Below are 15262 nucleotides of genomic sequence, written 5' to 3'. Positions count from 1 at the left end.
ATCATCAGGAGTGGTGAGCACAGCTTCCCCTAAGGACAAATCATGCTTGATCCACTTGATAAATGACTGGCCTGGTGGATGACAGAAAAGGAGTGGACATTGTCAACCTGAAGTGCACTAAATTCTTTGACACTCCACCCCATGAGATCCCCATTCAGGTGAAAACCAGCTGAATGTCTCCTGTGCAGAGAGTGGTGGTCAGGGGCACAGCACCTACCTGGAGGCCAGTAGCTAGCAGTGTACCCCAGGGGTCAGTCCTGCCTCCAGCACTGTCTGGCATCTCCATTAATGACCTGTTTGAGGGTGCACTGTGTATGCTGAGCACGTTTGCTATGACCCCAAACTGGGAGGAGTGGCTGATTTGATTTACCAGAGAGTCATGCTGCATCTGGAGTGACCTTGAGAGGCTGCAGGGAGGGACGAGAGGCCTCCTGAAGGGACAGTGCAAAGTTCTGGGGAGGAAGCAATCCCCTGCAGCAGCAGAGGCTGGGGGCTGCACACTGGAGAGCAGCTCAGCACAGAGGCCCCCATAGTGCCACGCTGAAGATGAGACAGCAATGTGCCCTTGCTGTAAGGAAGGAGAAGGGTGTCCTGGCAGCATCAGGTGAGTGTGGCCAGCAGGGAGAGGATCCTCTCCTCAGCAGTGGTGAGGCCACAGCTGGAGCTGTGTACAGCACAGTACTCCTCAGTACTCCCACAGTACAGGAGAGAAATGGCCACACTGGAGAGAGTCCAGTGAAGGGCCACAAAGATGAAGGGACTGGAGCACCTCTCCTGGGACAAAAGACTGAGGGAGCTGGGGTGGTTCAGCCTGGAGAAGGGGTATCATTCATACAGGAAAGAGGGCAACAAGAGGATGGATCCAGGCTCTTCCCAGTTGTGCCCAGTGTCAGGATCAGAGGGCACAGGCACACACTGGAACACAGGAGAGTCCCTCTGAAGATCAGGAAGCACTTTTCCTTTATGAGGCTTCCCAGGAAAGTGGGGATGCCCAGGGCAACCAACTCTGGATGGTGCTGCTCGTGCATGGGGGGTTTGTACTAGACTATCTCAAGAGGTCCTTTCCAAACTCAACCATTCTGTGATCTCCAGCTAAAGACCCTCCTGAACACCCAGTTCCCCACTGAGCTCAGATTGTTCCAAGAGAGCTGATCTGCTCCCTGTCCCTGCAGAGCAGCCTTGACCACAGCGGGCAGCAGCATCTGCTCCCTGCCCCTCCTTGCCCGCAGGTGTGGCGAGAAGGCTTTGCTGGGGTGCCTTGCAGCTGGGCAGAAGAGCATGCAGGGGGAGGGCTGTGGCCACCACGGAGCAAAGAGGACAACAAAGGAGAACAGCAAGATGACTCAGGGTCAGGCAGCAAGAAACCACAGCACCAGACTTGGAAAAGGAAGCGGGGTCCTGGCCAAGTGTGCCTCTCCCCACTGCATGGAGAGCTGGGAGGGCAGTGATGGGTATGGAGGCCTTGCAATTTCACACCCTCCTCCCAGGACCCCAGCAAGACAGGAGGAACAAGTGGAGCTAGGGCACAACAGACTTTCTACATTTCCCAGAGATGGGGATGGATGAAGTGCAGCCCCACACCAAGGTTCCTCACCCTGTGGGAGTCAAAGCTGCCCCTTCCCATAGAGCCACCACCAGAGCCCCTCGTACACACCTCCTGCTGACCCATGCCCCAGCCCACAGTGCTGAGAAGTGATGGAGCACTGCTCAGCAGCTCGGGCTCCATTCCTCAGCCGTGCTCCCCACTGCAGCCAGCGCAGTCAGCAGGCAGGGAACTCATCTGGAGCCTGGCCATGGCTGGGGCTCTGCTGCGCACATGTTGTGCTGTGGCTTTGGCAAACATCTGGCTCTGGGGCTCCCGCCCCTCTGAGTGACGGCTCTTGGTGGGAGAGGAGGGGAGGCTGGCGCCAGTGTGGTCAGCGATCCCACGCACGGCTCCCCGCGCCGGAGTGCGCGCCAGCCTCTGCCCTCCCAGCCCTGGCACGGCCACTGGCCGGCTCAAAGCAGCCAGGGAGCAGCTACACAGCTATTTCAGGAGCCGCTCCTGTCTCCAGGCTTTGTCCCAGCCTCCAGCACGGGCGGGTCCCAGGGGAGGGAACAGGGTCAGGGCTTGGCCCAGCAGCAGCGCAGCACACGTGGCCAAGGCGAGGGTCAGCCCCCATGGCTCCCCATGGAGCAGGGAGCCCCAGCACAGCTGCCAGCACTGCTGGGTCACACTGCTGGGTCACACTGCTGGGTCCCCAGGGCCCCAGGCACGGGGCTGGGGGTCCCACAGCCAACTCCACACTGCCCAGAGCAGCTGTGGCTGCCCCAGCCCTGGCACCCAAGGCCAGGCTGGATGGGGCTTGGAGCAACCTGGTCTAGTGGAAGGTGTCTCTGCCATGGCAAGGCATGGAATGAGAGGGGCTTTAAGGTCCCTTCCCACCCTCCTGTGATTCTAGGACAGACACAGGGCTGCCAGAAACACGTGTAGCTGGGCATGGGGAGCAGGGGCTGCCCAGAGACAGGCTAAAGAGTCAGAGGGTGAGGGGAAGTGGGTTAACCACAGACACTGGCAGGGAGGCAGGGTGTGAATATGGGGCTGGGCAAGAGGGAAGGGAGCCTGGGAGTGCCCAGCACCCTTCTGGGAGCCCAGGGGCTTCCAAGCACAGGGACAGAGCAGGGCACAGATGGAGAAGGAGCGAGGTTCTTCACCTGGGTTCCTGGGTGTCCTTGCTAGTGAAATGGCATCTGCAGACAGGAGCTGCAGGGCATAGGGAGCCCCACAGAAGGTGCAGAAGCTGAACAGGACCTGGAAGCTGGGGAGCAGAAAGGGGCAGGGAATCCTGGAGCAGAGCAGGGCTGGGAAGCTGGGAAGAGTGCCCAAGGTGGGGGGCTTGAATGGGCAGCCACAGCACAGGGCAGAAATGGCAGGACCCTGGGGGACACTGAAGCCAGAATGACCCCAAACCAGGCTGTGGGGGTGGGTTTCAGCCATGTGGAGCTCAGGCAGAGAGCACTCAGAGAAGGTCTATACAAAAAGATGGGACACACATCAATAAGATGTGCAGGAGAGACTGGGCTGGGGTCAGCACAGGATTGAGCATGCCAGGCAGGGTGAGCCCAGGGAGCAAGGGCCAGGATGGGGCCCCCAACATCAGCAGGACATGGAGCTGCTCTGGAGACAGACTGCGCAAGATGGGGGTGTTCAACCTCAAAAAGGCTCCAGGGAAACCTTAGAGTCCCTTCCAGTGCCTAAAGGGGCTCTAAGAGAGCTGGAGAGAGACTTTGGACAAGGGCCTGGACTGACAGGGCAAGGGGGGATGGCTTCACACGGCCAGAGGACCAGGTTAGATGGCACATTGGGAAGAAGTTCATCCTTGTGAGGGTGGGCAGGCTCTGGCACAGGGTGCCCAGAGCAGCTGTGGCTGCTCCATCCCTGAAAGTGTCCAAGGCCAGGACTGGTCTAGTGGAGGGTGCCCCTGCCCATGGCAGGGGGTTGTAACTGGATGATCTTTAAGGTCCCTTCCCACCTAACACCATTCTGGGACTCCACAGGGAGAGGCTGGCATGTCCCAAGGGCAGTGCAGGTGGAGAAGAGCTGCCCTGGGTCACAGTGGCAAGAGGGAGAAGACAACTGCAGCTGGCACTGACCGAGGGGTGTGGGGAGAACAAGAGGGAGCAGAAACGGGGGTGCAGGGGGAGCACGCTGGTGACTGGGGCCACGGGAGGGGGCAGAAGGGACTGGCCCTTCGAGGGCTGCACGTGTGGGTGGGGTGTGGGTGGACATGGATGAGCGAGCTGTGCGAGCAAGGGCAGCGGTGGAAAGAGGAGTTCTGTGGGGCCTAGGGCTGAGGCAGAGGTAAGGGGAAAGGGGCAGCTGTGAGGGGGCTGGGGATCGCACGGAGGAAGGAGGGAGCTGTTCCAGGGGGCTGGGAGGAGGAGCAGAGCATGGGGGAGAGGAGCGCGAGGGGCTGGGGCCTCTCAGCTGCAGTGGAAAAGCTGCTGCAGCTCCAGGGGAAATGCTACTTGAATTAATCATGGCGCTGGCTGCTGTGCCAAGCCCAGGAGGAGGCTGCTGGCAGCGCAAGGAAATAACTTTCACAGGAATTTGGAACAAATGCAGCTCTTCTGGCGGTAACAACAGCACTCACCTCCCCCCACAACCTCCCCATGTACCAGCATCTCCCCCATGTCCACACTCCTGTGTACCCCAGATCCCCCCACACGGCAGCCTGCTCCTCAGGACCGTGACACTCTCCCCCCCTTGTTCCTGCCCCCCAGCACGCTCCCAGGCGTCTCCCCATCTTGCTCTGGAAAGCTTGCCTTGTTTCTAAGGAGGGGGAGGCCTGTTCTGTGTTGTGCAAAGGTCTGGAAATAGGTTGATACTGAATCCCTTGCCCTAAGAACACAAATGAAGGCAGGCAGCAATGCCCCCTCCCTCCTGCACTCTCCTTGCCCACAGTTGGTGAGCATTAGTCCTCGTGCTGCCCCAGGGCCCATGCATGGCTATGCTCCGTGTCCCTGCCAGGAACAGCCCTCCAGACCTCTTTCGATAATACAGTGTATGTGCCCTGGTGTAGCCTACGGCTCTTCATCCAAATCTTCCTCCCTGGGGCACGGCCCATGGGGCTGTCCCATTGCCCATGAATGCCCCACGGAATCACAAACCAGAACGAAAAAATCATCAGACTTGTCCTCAAAACTGCAGAGACTCTACATTAGGTACATTGCTGGTCAGCTTTTAATTTCTGACGTTCCCCAGCGTTTGTGTACGGGTGCAAAGGCAGTATGCAAACCCTGGTTCCAAAATCATCAGTAGTGGATATATGCAAGAATCAATAATCCACCACTCCATGTCATTCAGGTTGCTGTCCAACCAGCCCATGCTCACCACATGGGGCTCACAGCTCTCTCTGCCAGAGCACAGACAATACTTGATTTAGCATGAAAAGTCAGAAAGTCCCAGAAAAACACTATCTGACCATGCATGCAGTGTGTTGGTACACAGTCAAATGTTTAAAGCAAATTTAAACCAGCAGGGTGAATTTATACCAGAGCAGATTTATACAGAGCACAGCACTGGAGCAGGGTCCGGTGCCCTAAAGCTTCTGCATCATCAGCTCATGGTGGCAGGGAGGAGCAGGGCAGCTCCTCTGATGGACCATCTCCTGCTCCATTTTCTGCTGGTCTCATGTTCACTGCTACACTGGGCTCTGTCTCCACCAGTGTTTCTTTCTCATCTCAGATTTGAACAGCGAGTTTGCTATTTCCTTTGCTTCATGCTCAGTCTGCTACTGTGGGACCTGGCCCATAGTAAACACAAGTAATAAACAGAGAAGATGTTATGAGTTCCTTTTTCTTTCTCAGAAGCTCAGGCCAGCAACCTGCTCTGCTCATCCCTGTTCACACTCAGACACAAAGACTGTCCTGGCAGACAGAATGGAGTCTGCAAGGGAGCAGATCATCTGTAGTGATTGTTCAGGTCTCTCCTGCTCACTCTCAGGGACTCCTTCCTTCCCCACCCTTCTGTCCTGTCCATGGAGAGTAGACATCTCTGTCTAAAAATGGGTCTGGTCCTCCCAGGCTTTTCTGCCTAAAAATGGGGCAGACCGACAAAGAAGCAAACCCACTGAGCTCTGTGCTGACCTGGGTGACTGTCCTTTGTCCTGTACCTCATGTGGCAGGGCCTGCCCATAACCTGAGCACTCATCACCATTGTGTGGGTCTGGACAAAACCCAGGCTTCAACAGAGATACTTTGCTGTCCCGAGGCAGGGTGAGCCCCAGTGCCTGGAAGCCATAGAGAGATGGAGCCAAGCAGGAGCAACAGCACAAAAGGGCTGTGGGGGCAGCACACCCAACATGGGCAACTTTGTGGGGAACAGTGCTGGGCACTGGCCACCGAGAGCCCTGGCAGCACCTCTGAAGCTTTCCTGTTTGAAGCAACAGGGGTGGCCATGCCAGGCAGCTGGGCTCCAAGCCCAGGGTTCCCTGACCTGGCTCTGCCCAGCTCCCAGACTCGGCTGGCTGCTGCTGCATCCTCGATCAAGCCCTGGGCCTGGCCAGCCTCCTTTCCCATCCTCTCACATTTCCTGGCCCAGAGGAAGCAGCAGCAGATGTGTGAGCTGTTTGCTTTGTGCCGAGGCCGCGCGGGAGTTACCTGTGCTCAGCCCAGCCGCGCTGTTTCCAAACGAAACACCAGCACTCGGCCAAGACATCAAACGTGGCCAAGCCTCGGCCCCCGTCGGCTGCCAGGCCAGCCGTGTCCCTGCACAGGGCAGAGCCAGGGGGCCATGTGCTGGGCACTCTCTGGGGGGCCCCCAGCCCCAGCCCCTGTGCTGGGCACTCTCTGGGGTGCTCCCAGCCCCTGTGCTGGGCACTCCCTGGGGTGCCCCCAGCCCCAGCCCCTGTGCTGGGCACTCCCTGGGGTGCCCCCAGCCCCTGTGCTGGGCACTCCCTGGGGTGCCCCCAGCCCCAGCTCTGTGCAGGGCGCTCTCCTCCAGCCCGGCCCCACGGCCGCCTCAGGAGCCCCGCCGCCATCTCCGATTGCATTTCCAGAACCCTTCCCACACGGCGAGTGAGCGCGCTGAGCAGGAAGGCACGGACAGGGAAAGAGGGGGGCCTCCCTTCGGGGGCTCTGCACAGGCCCGGGGCTGCCCTGCATCTCTGCTCTGACCCTGGCCCTGACTCCACCCCTGACCCTTCCCCATCTCTGTCCCCAGCCCTGCCCATCCCCACACACCCCACACTGGGACAGTCTGTAGTGTTGCCCTGCATACACCAACCCCAAATCTCCCCTGACCTACATCTTCCTCCTCATCTCCCACTCACTCCTTCTGCCCATCCTTCCCCCTAATCCTACCCTTGACCTGTTCCCAAGCCATCTGTGCCATCCAACACTTGCCCCAGCTCCACATGCCTCCTCTATTCCACACCTGGTCCTTGCTCCCACCCAATTCCTCCTTCCTGCCACACTCCTACCCCATCTGCTACACTCACTCCCCAACAAGCCCCTCTCCAGCACTCCCACTCCACACCATCAGTCACCTGCACGCACACACACACTCCCCACAGCCCACCCACACTCACACCCCCCATGCCCCTGCAGTGTACCCACAGGGCACCCACAGACCATTCTTTCTCGCCACCTCCAGCATGACCTAGGGACCCTTTTTCTTGGCCAAGTCACAGGACCTCCTCCAGCCTTGTCTTATGGACTCCAGAATTTCTGTTCTTCCTGTCCCTTAGGCCCCTCTCACCAGTCTGGCACCAGAGCTTCTCATGGTCCCAGCCAGACATCCCCGTGCCCCACACCTCCAGCAGGGACGTGCCCCCAGTGCCACTGGTGCTGTCCCCATGGACAGCCTGGATGCTGCCACGGTTGGCAGTGTCTCACTGCACCCTCACACCTGCCCTCACCCCAACTCAGGCAGGTGGATCACCTGTCCCAGGGATCAGCCTGGATCAGCCTGGCTCCAGGGCCTGAGCTGCAGCAGAAACACCAAACACAGGGAGCACAGAACACACAGAATCCCAATGGCATCACTAGCTCATCACAGAGCTTTTGGAGGCCCAGCAGCTCTCCAGCCCTAGCTGTGACCTCTTGCCACACAAAGGCTGGTGCAGCAGCACGTGCCTCAGCTCATTAGCTCATTAGCATAATTAATGCTCACAAGCAGCCTTACCAACACTGATGAACTTGGGCTAACAACCTCACAGGGGGAGAGGGAAGTTTGAAGCCTGGCTAGAGGCAGTTTCCCAGAGGCAGTATCACATTCCTTAGCCCCATTTTGAGTGTCCTGGCTGCAAGGTAGCTCCACACTGATGTAAGCAAGGCCTGGCACAGCAGGAGCCACCTCAAGAGAGGCCCACACCATGCTCTGTGTGATGGGCAGCCTTGTGGTGTACCTGGTGGCAGTGGCATTGCCCACTGCTTGCACACAGAAAGGATGTACATGACTTGGCCCCATTCTGGACTCACAGCAAGGGTGGGGATCTCTGCCTCAGCATTCCTGCTGCAAACGCTGCCCGCCAAAGCCATGACACCTGCACCAAACACCCTGCACCAGCAGGTCTCCCACCCCAGGCTGCTCACTGCCCTGGCTGTGCCCCTGCCGAGCTCTGACCTCAATACCTGCACCTACCTGCAAGAAGCAGGTCCCAACAGGGGTGTTCTCCTTCAGGGACACGTTGTAGAAGTTACTCCTGAACACCGGCTCATTGTCATTGACATCCTGCAAGGCCACGTACACCACAGCTGAGGAAGAGAGGGCAGGGGTTCCCCGGTCTGTGGCCAGCACAGTGAGCTGAGGCTGAGGATCCTTTTCATAATCCAGTGGGGCAGCAGTGGTGATGATGCCAGTGGCAGGGTCGATGGTAAACCAGCTGGAGTGGGTGTCACGGCCATGCAGAATGCTGTACCGCACCTCCCCATTGGGACCCTGGTCCTTGTCACGAGCTGTCACCTGCAGGACAAAGCTGCCTGGGTACACCACCTCAGGGATGCTCTGCTTGTACTCCTGCTGGTCAAAGAGCGGGGGATTGTCATTAACATCCATCACCTGCAGCACAAAGGCTGATTCTGCCCGGAGCGGGGGCGTTCCTGAGTCAGTAGCTGTCACCCGCAGATCATAGGAGTCTCTTTCTTCCCGATCCAGAAGTTGGTCCACACAGATCAGGTAGATTATGTTGTCCTTGGTAGTGAGGGCAAACTTGCCATCTCCTCCCTCCAGTGTGACATTGACATTGGAATACTCTCCATAGTCGGGATCGGAAACAGAAATGCGTGCCACGTACTGTCCGGGCTGGGCTCCCTCGGAGATCTGTGGGGAGCCATCCTCACTCAGAAAGATGATAGTCATGGTGGGCTGGTTGTCATTGTAGTCACGCACGTGGATAGTGACAAAGGCTGTGGTGACCTCAGGATGGACAGCCTTATCCCTTGCCTGCACCACCAGTTCATGCACCTTCCTCACTTCATAGTCCAGACCCTTGTTGAGCTTGATGACTCCAGTCCGGGCATCGATGGTGAAGTACTGGTCAGGATCGCTCTGCCGTCGGTTGATCTCGTAAATCACATCCCCGTTGTCACCTTCATCTGCGTCAGAGGCAAAGACCTGCAGGATGCTGCTGCCAGGTTTCAGATTCTCTGAAATGAGCGTGTGATAGCGGCTCTGGTTGAAGCTGGGGGCATTGTCATTGATGTCCTGAATGGACACATCCAGTGTCATCTGGGTGCTCCGGGGCGGAGAGCCCCCATCGTAGGCTTCCAGCAGCAGGGAGTATGAGGAACGGTTCTCCCGATCCAGAACGTTGCTGACCACCAGGTCCAAATACAGGACCCCATTGGGTCCTCGGCGAGTTTCCAGGCGGAAGGCCTGCCCCACATTCCCTCCCTTAATCGTGTAGCCTTGTGTGTTCAGGAGGCCACTGTCGGCATCAAAGGCCGGGTCCAAGGGAAACCTGCTGCCAATGGGGGTGTGCTCTGGGATCTGAAAGGTACTGTGCTGCTTGGGAAACGCTGGGGCATGGTCATTGATGTCATTCACTTGGATGTTCACCTCTACCGTGATGCCCTCTGGGGTGACAGCAATGAAGCTGTAGCGGTCCCGAGTCTCCCGGTCCAGGACACGAGCTGTTTTGATGATCCCTGTATTCTCATCTATCCCCAAGTCAGTGGAGACACCACTGCCCTCCTGTGCTGAGATGAAATACATGTAGGCACTAGTTTCAGGGGGTAGGCCAGCACTGATGTCCCCAATGATGGTGCCAGCTGGCTGCTCCTCATCTATTTGTAGATCCAGGGTGCCCAGGACAGCAGAGCCCATCGCTGCTCTCAGGCCCCCAAGAATAAGCAGCTCCAGCAGAAGCATTGTTGACCTCTTCATTTGCTCCATGGCTGGCAGCTAGCAGAGCAGAGGGTGGCTTGATCTCCTTTGCAGAGTTCGCTTTAATCCTGCCTGGAATGCAGACCAGAGGATACTGGTTAAGAGAGAGCAAAGGAAGGACAGAAGGACGGAAAACAGCCTGAAGAGGGAAGGCCTGCCAGGTATCTGCTGCCTGATCACTATGTAATGCCTGTCCCTCACAAGAGGCAAATGGGACAATATGTGTCAGAGCCTGCCCAGAACAAAAGCCTGGGACAGCACCTGGAAGCAGCTCACACCTGACAGTGCCCCGAGGTGAGCAGCTAAGACCCTGTCACAGAGGTGCTTCCTACATCCCCAGGTGCTCTTTCCAGCCCCTGCCCGCCTGGCAGTACTGGCATCAGCTGCCCCGAGCAGCATGCCCCTGGTGCCTTTAACAGCCGAATGCTTCCTGAGAGGTTCAGAGCCTGTCTGCAAGAGGACAGAGGGTTTGGGCAAACAGCAGCCTTGCATCTCTCCACCCTGAAGAAAGCCGGTCTCAAATTACGAGATAGCTCAGCGAGTCGCTGGTTGAGACCCTGGCCCCCACCCCCTCTCTCCCCAGCAGCCTGCCTTTCAGGACCTCGGGGACTTAGGTGCCAAAAACCCGTGAAGTGCAAATCTGCTGTCCCTGGGAAGGAGCACAGAACTGGAGTGGGCTTCCATCCAGTGAACAATAAATCAAAAAGGATGCATTGCAAAGGATGTGCCCACAGCTGGGAATGCCCGGGATAAAATCAGTCCGTGCTCATTGTCTGGGCTGGCACGGAGATCGGTGGGTGCCCCACGCCGGTGCCATGGAGGGCGGCGGCAGTGCCGTAGGAACGCAGCGACTCCCTCGGAGCTGCCAGCTGCTCCGTCCCACACCCTCCGCTGCTCACTCCCCTCCTTTGTCTCCTTCTCGCTGCTCCTTGCTGGCTCCGGCTCCTTCCCTCCCTTTCCCCGTAACTGCATTTCATTGCAGCAGTGGGGGAGGGCGGCAGAGGCAGCCGCAGCTCCTGCAGCGCTGCAGCCGGACAGGCAGAGCCCGGAGAGCCGCCCGTGCCCGCGGGTGCCAGCGCTGCCCTGCCCTGCCCTGCCGGGAACAGCCCGGGTAAGACCGCGGCCACGGAGCTGCGCAGGAACAGCGGCCCCAGGACCCGCTCAGCGCCGCGAACGAGGCTCCGTGGTCTGCGGGGATGGCGGCAGCATGAGCTCACTCTTGGACTCTCTTGAAAGCGTTTGCTGCTGGGCCCATAACCACACTCAGGAGCCGCTCATGTCAGATGCAGGAGCAAGAACCTCCCTGTCTTGCGGGATGGAGGTGGCTGGCAATGCCTACTTTGGGGACTAAGAATATCAGCCCTTGACCAAAGAACTCCACGGCGGTGTTAACCCTTTCCAGGGCACATATGATGGTATTCTTGGGTCCCCTTTCCCACCTCAGATCAGCTGTCTAGATTTTTTTTTCTGTGTAAATCCTGGGTTAGTGACAGAAACAAAATAATTTAAAAGTATTTTCTACTCATAAAGAAATGTTTACTTCAGTGGGCATCCAGTCTGAGGCCTATCCACACAGTCTGAGGTAAATCCACATGCTCTTCTTGCACCCAGCAGGTGAGAACCCTCACAATGTCCTAGGGCCTGAAGTCAAAAGAAAATACTTTTGTGTGCTGCAATTTGTGAATCTGCATGAACTCAGAGGTCCTAGACAGGTCTGCCTCTCTGTTGGAGCTAGTTTTAATTCCCTAGATGGAGGGGTAACTGCCTACCCCCAGAACATGCTGGAGGAATGGGGTCTGAGGTAGCTTCTGTGATGAGACTGTACCATTCTAATGGTGCTTCAGATACTCAGGTCATGGGAAGGGCCAGGGCAGAGAGTTTAACACCTTGGTAGGAGCTTAGACTCTTGGGCAGCTTGGACTCTTAGACTCTGGAAGAAATCAGGGCACAGACATGGGGAAAAGCCCACCTGGTTCCATTAGTTGCCTTGAGAAGCCAGCGAGGCTTTATGGACTGCTGGAGGGGAGAAGAGAGACTTGAAAAGCAAATCTGGGGAGTGTGAAGAGCAGCTGAGAGCACTAGCACAACCAGGGAACAAAAATTAGGGTCCCTGGGCTGGAAAACTGGTGATGAAAGCCTGTATAAGCTTCTTCAGTTCTATCCTCCCTGGATGCAACTGAGTAGTTTCACAGCAAGCCTACCTTTCAGCAAAAGGTGGAACTGAACATTACTAGACTGCACCAGCCAGAGGTACCAGCCATCCTTGGTACCAGCAGACCCCTGTTACAACGAGGTGTGCAGGTTTGGGTCAGAGGGAAACAGCAGTGACCTCAGTGGATGCAGAGTCACAAAATCTGAACAGCTGCTTTCAGTTAGCAGAGAGCTCAGTGCGGGGCTGCTTGGCCGGTCTGTGTAACGTGAGCCACACTGCCCTGCTCCCTCTGTGTCCCTCCCACCACCGGGCACCCTTGTGAAGAACGGCAGCAGGAGCCTCTGAAGAAAACTGCCATAATCTCTTCACATAGGTCTTTGAGGTCCAGAGCCATGATGAGGAGGTTGACAGGAAGGGCAGCTAAAATGGAGTGAGCTGCAACATCCATCTAAGCCTAGAGCTGACAGGCTGGAGCACCAGGAGAGCCCAGCCTACACGTAGCAGATGTGTGATATTTTGAAATAAAAAAGACATGGAATTACACTGGGACCACTGTGTGCATCCTTGCCAGCAGCAGCTTGTGCCTGCTGTCAGCCATGGGAAAGGGGAAGTGGGCTCTCAGCAGCCCCAGCAGAGAAGCTGGAGAGACGGCACCCACTGTGCATGCCACAAACAGATGTCAGAGGGCTTGCTGTGCGAAGGCTCCATGAAAGCTGCAGATGCCGCTGATGCCATACCCTAGGTCTGACATGAGAGGCCATGCATGACTCGTGTAATGATGTTTTTGAGACTCCGGTCCAGAAGAGGAAGCCTGTTTAATCTTTGCTGAGCACTGGTCACTGACCTGGAATATGCTTTCCTCCTGTACATTCACAGAGATTCTCTCTCTAGTTTCAGATGATCTGCCCTCGACACCACGCATAGCCCCGACTTGCCTGCAGTTCAGCCTTGGACTAACAACTCACTTCCAGCCTTAACCCTACCACTACCTACAGCCACCTCCGTGCCTCCCGGCTCTCGTGCCACCTCCCACCTGGGCCTGCAGGACCGGCACCCTTCTGCTGGCTGCCAGCCCGGCCACACAGCCTCATGACCCTCTGCTACGGCCCCGAGCAGTCAGAGCGGCGGTGGCACTCCTTTTCTGCGGATGCAGTCAAGTCCCTGCTGCATCCTTGTGAGTCCCAGTTTTGTGCCACACTGGGGCTCCCCACGGGCTCTCCTGTCTCTCAGAACGCATCCCCCACAAAGGAAAGTCTAATGAAACATTTCCGCGCCGGAGCCAATTCCCACAGTCCTGTCTTGGGACATCCCCGCTCTGCACCGGCCCCTGCCGGATTGTGCCCATCGCCAAGGCGCTGCGGGGCCTCGCCTGCTCCCTGTACACCGGAGCCCGCGGCTGTTGGGGCTCGCTCTGCCCCGAGCTCCGGCCTCCCGGAGCTCCCCAGCCGCCGGGCCCAGCGTCCGGTGCCGCTCCCTGTCCCGGTCCCTGGCGCTCCGGACGTCCCGCACCGGGCAGCCTCGGTGCCGGCGCTCTGCCAGCCCCGCTCCCCGCTCCGCCCGGGCTCGCAGCCCCCGCCCGGCGCCTCCACGGTTCCGCTGAGCGCCCTCCCCTCAGCGGCTCTGCCCCGCAGCGGCATCGTGAGCGCCCGGTCCCGTGCCGTGCCGTGCCGTGCCGTGCCGTGCCGTGCCGTGCCGTGCCGTGCCGCCCGGCAGCCGCCAGCGAGCCCGGTCCGGCTCCGCGGTGTTGCGCCGCCTCGGGCGCGTCCCCCCGTTCTCCCCCGCCCCCCCACTCCCCCCCCCAGCTCCATTGTCTCCGCGGCGGAGGCAGAACAAAGCGCCCGGTCCCGGTCCCGGTCCTGTCCCACCGTGCGACGATGCCACCGTGCGGGGCTCCGGCAGGGGCCGAGCCCGGCGCTGAGACTTACACTGCGCGTCCCGTTCCGGCGGCGGTCACATCCCGCGGGGTCCGGCCCCGCCACGACGTCCCGCAGCCTCCCCGCGGCTCCGGCGCTAAGGTCTCTCCGGCCCCGCCGGCCGCTCCGGTGCCCCGAGCGCTCCGGCGCTGCCCCGATGCCGCGGCCGCCCCGGTGCGGCTGTGGCTCCGCGGAGCGCTCGGCGGCGGGTCGGCGCTGGCTCGGAGCTGGCTCGGCGCGAAGGCTCCTGCTGAAACCCGACCCAGCGCCGCCCTCAGCCCCCCGCTCCCTCCGCCGCCCCCTCCCCGCCCCGCACCGGAGCGCGCCGGCAGAGCGCGGCCTCGGGGCGGCCCCGGACGGGCGAGCGGGGCTGCGGGCGGTGCGGCGGTATGGCCGGGCTCCAGGGCTCGGGGAGCAGGATCGGCATGGAGAGGGAGAAAGGGCTGGACCCGGGCACAGAGGGATGGAAGAAAGCGGTGGGTGCCGGGAGCCCGAGAAAATGGGAAGGGGTTGGCAGGAGCCGGAGCAGGAGTGGGACGGGACCGGGCAGGGAGAGGGCTGGGCAGGGGATGAAATGAGGCTGTGGGCGACGCTGGGGGCATGTGAGGATATGATCACAGGCCATTCTTTCCTCTCTACCGCAGTTGCTGCTTCAGCTCATAACCCAGAGCTCAAGTACCGGTGATGTCCCAACACCTTGATTCACATCAGGGCTCCGAAGGTCCAGCCTTGTCCAGGCTCACTCAGTGTGCCTGTGCTACAAGGGACTGGGGCTCCACCAGTCTATGCCAGGGAAGAAAACAAGACTGATAACTGTCCAGGCATCTCCACCAGCAACTGGCTCCTCAGCTCAGCTTGGCCACTCAGGCAGCTTTTCCCTGCTCCAGACTGGTCTCAGCAGTGTCTGTGTCTGTTGGAGCCATGCAGCCTCTAGGGCCAGTAACCACTGCTGGACCTTCTTTGATTTCTTGGTGGAGAAACTGCTGTTGACTAGGGTCTGTTGCAAAGATCATCTGCTAAAGGCCATGGCTCAGTGTGCTCTGAGATGGTCAGATGGTCCTTAAAATATTGTGCCTGTTCCAGTTCCAACAGCTTCAAGCCTTGACTTAGCTACCACGTCTCCTCTTTCTTGGACAGATTTAATGACATTTTGTGTAGAGTACAACAGTTCTCAATCCCCACGTGTAAGAAATCAGGCAAGGAGGGTGAGAGACTGGCACGGCTGACTCAGGACCTGCTGGTCAAACTAAAGAGCAAGATGGAAACACACAGGCAGTGGAAACAGGAACAGGTATCCCAAGAGGAGTACAGGGACCTTGCCCAGCTGTG

The 15262-nt window shown here is 58.7% G+C and overlaps 1 protein-coding gene across 1 annotated transcript in view; it reads right to left on the bottom strand.

Annotated features, from left to right (window-relative positions):
- Positions 1 to 14185, bottom strand: part of DCHS1 (dachsous cadherin-related 1) — a 43924-nt gene extending 29739 nt beyond the window's left edge. The window contains exons 1-2 of the mRNA XM_071429973.1: positions 13946 to 14185; positions 8126 to 9940 (exon numbers count right to left, since the gene is read on the bottom strand). Of these exons, the coding sequence (XP_071286074.1) occupies positions 8126 to 9877 (1752 nt within the window). The 5' untranslated portion in view covers positions 9878 to 9940; positions 13946 to 14185. The remainder of the gene's footprint in view (positions 1 to 8125; positions 9941 to 13945) is intronic.
- Positions 14186 to 15262: the final 1077 nt, after the last annotated feature.

Source organism: Agelaius tricolor, unplaced genomic scaffold (assembly GCF_023055355.1).
Source record: "Agelaius tricolor isolate 1412-34295 unplaced genomic scaffold, bAgeTri1.0.p SCAF_7, whole genome shotgun sequence".
NCBI lineage: Eukaryota > Metazoa > Chordata > Aves > Passeriformes > Icteridae > Agelaius > Agelaius tricolor.
Note: the sequence above shows the minus strand (reverse complement) of the source record. Positions and strands in the feature narration are given on the sequence as shown.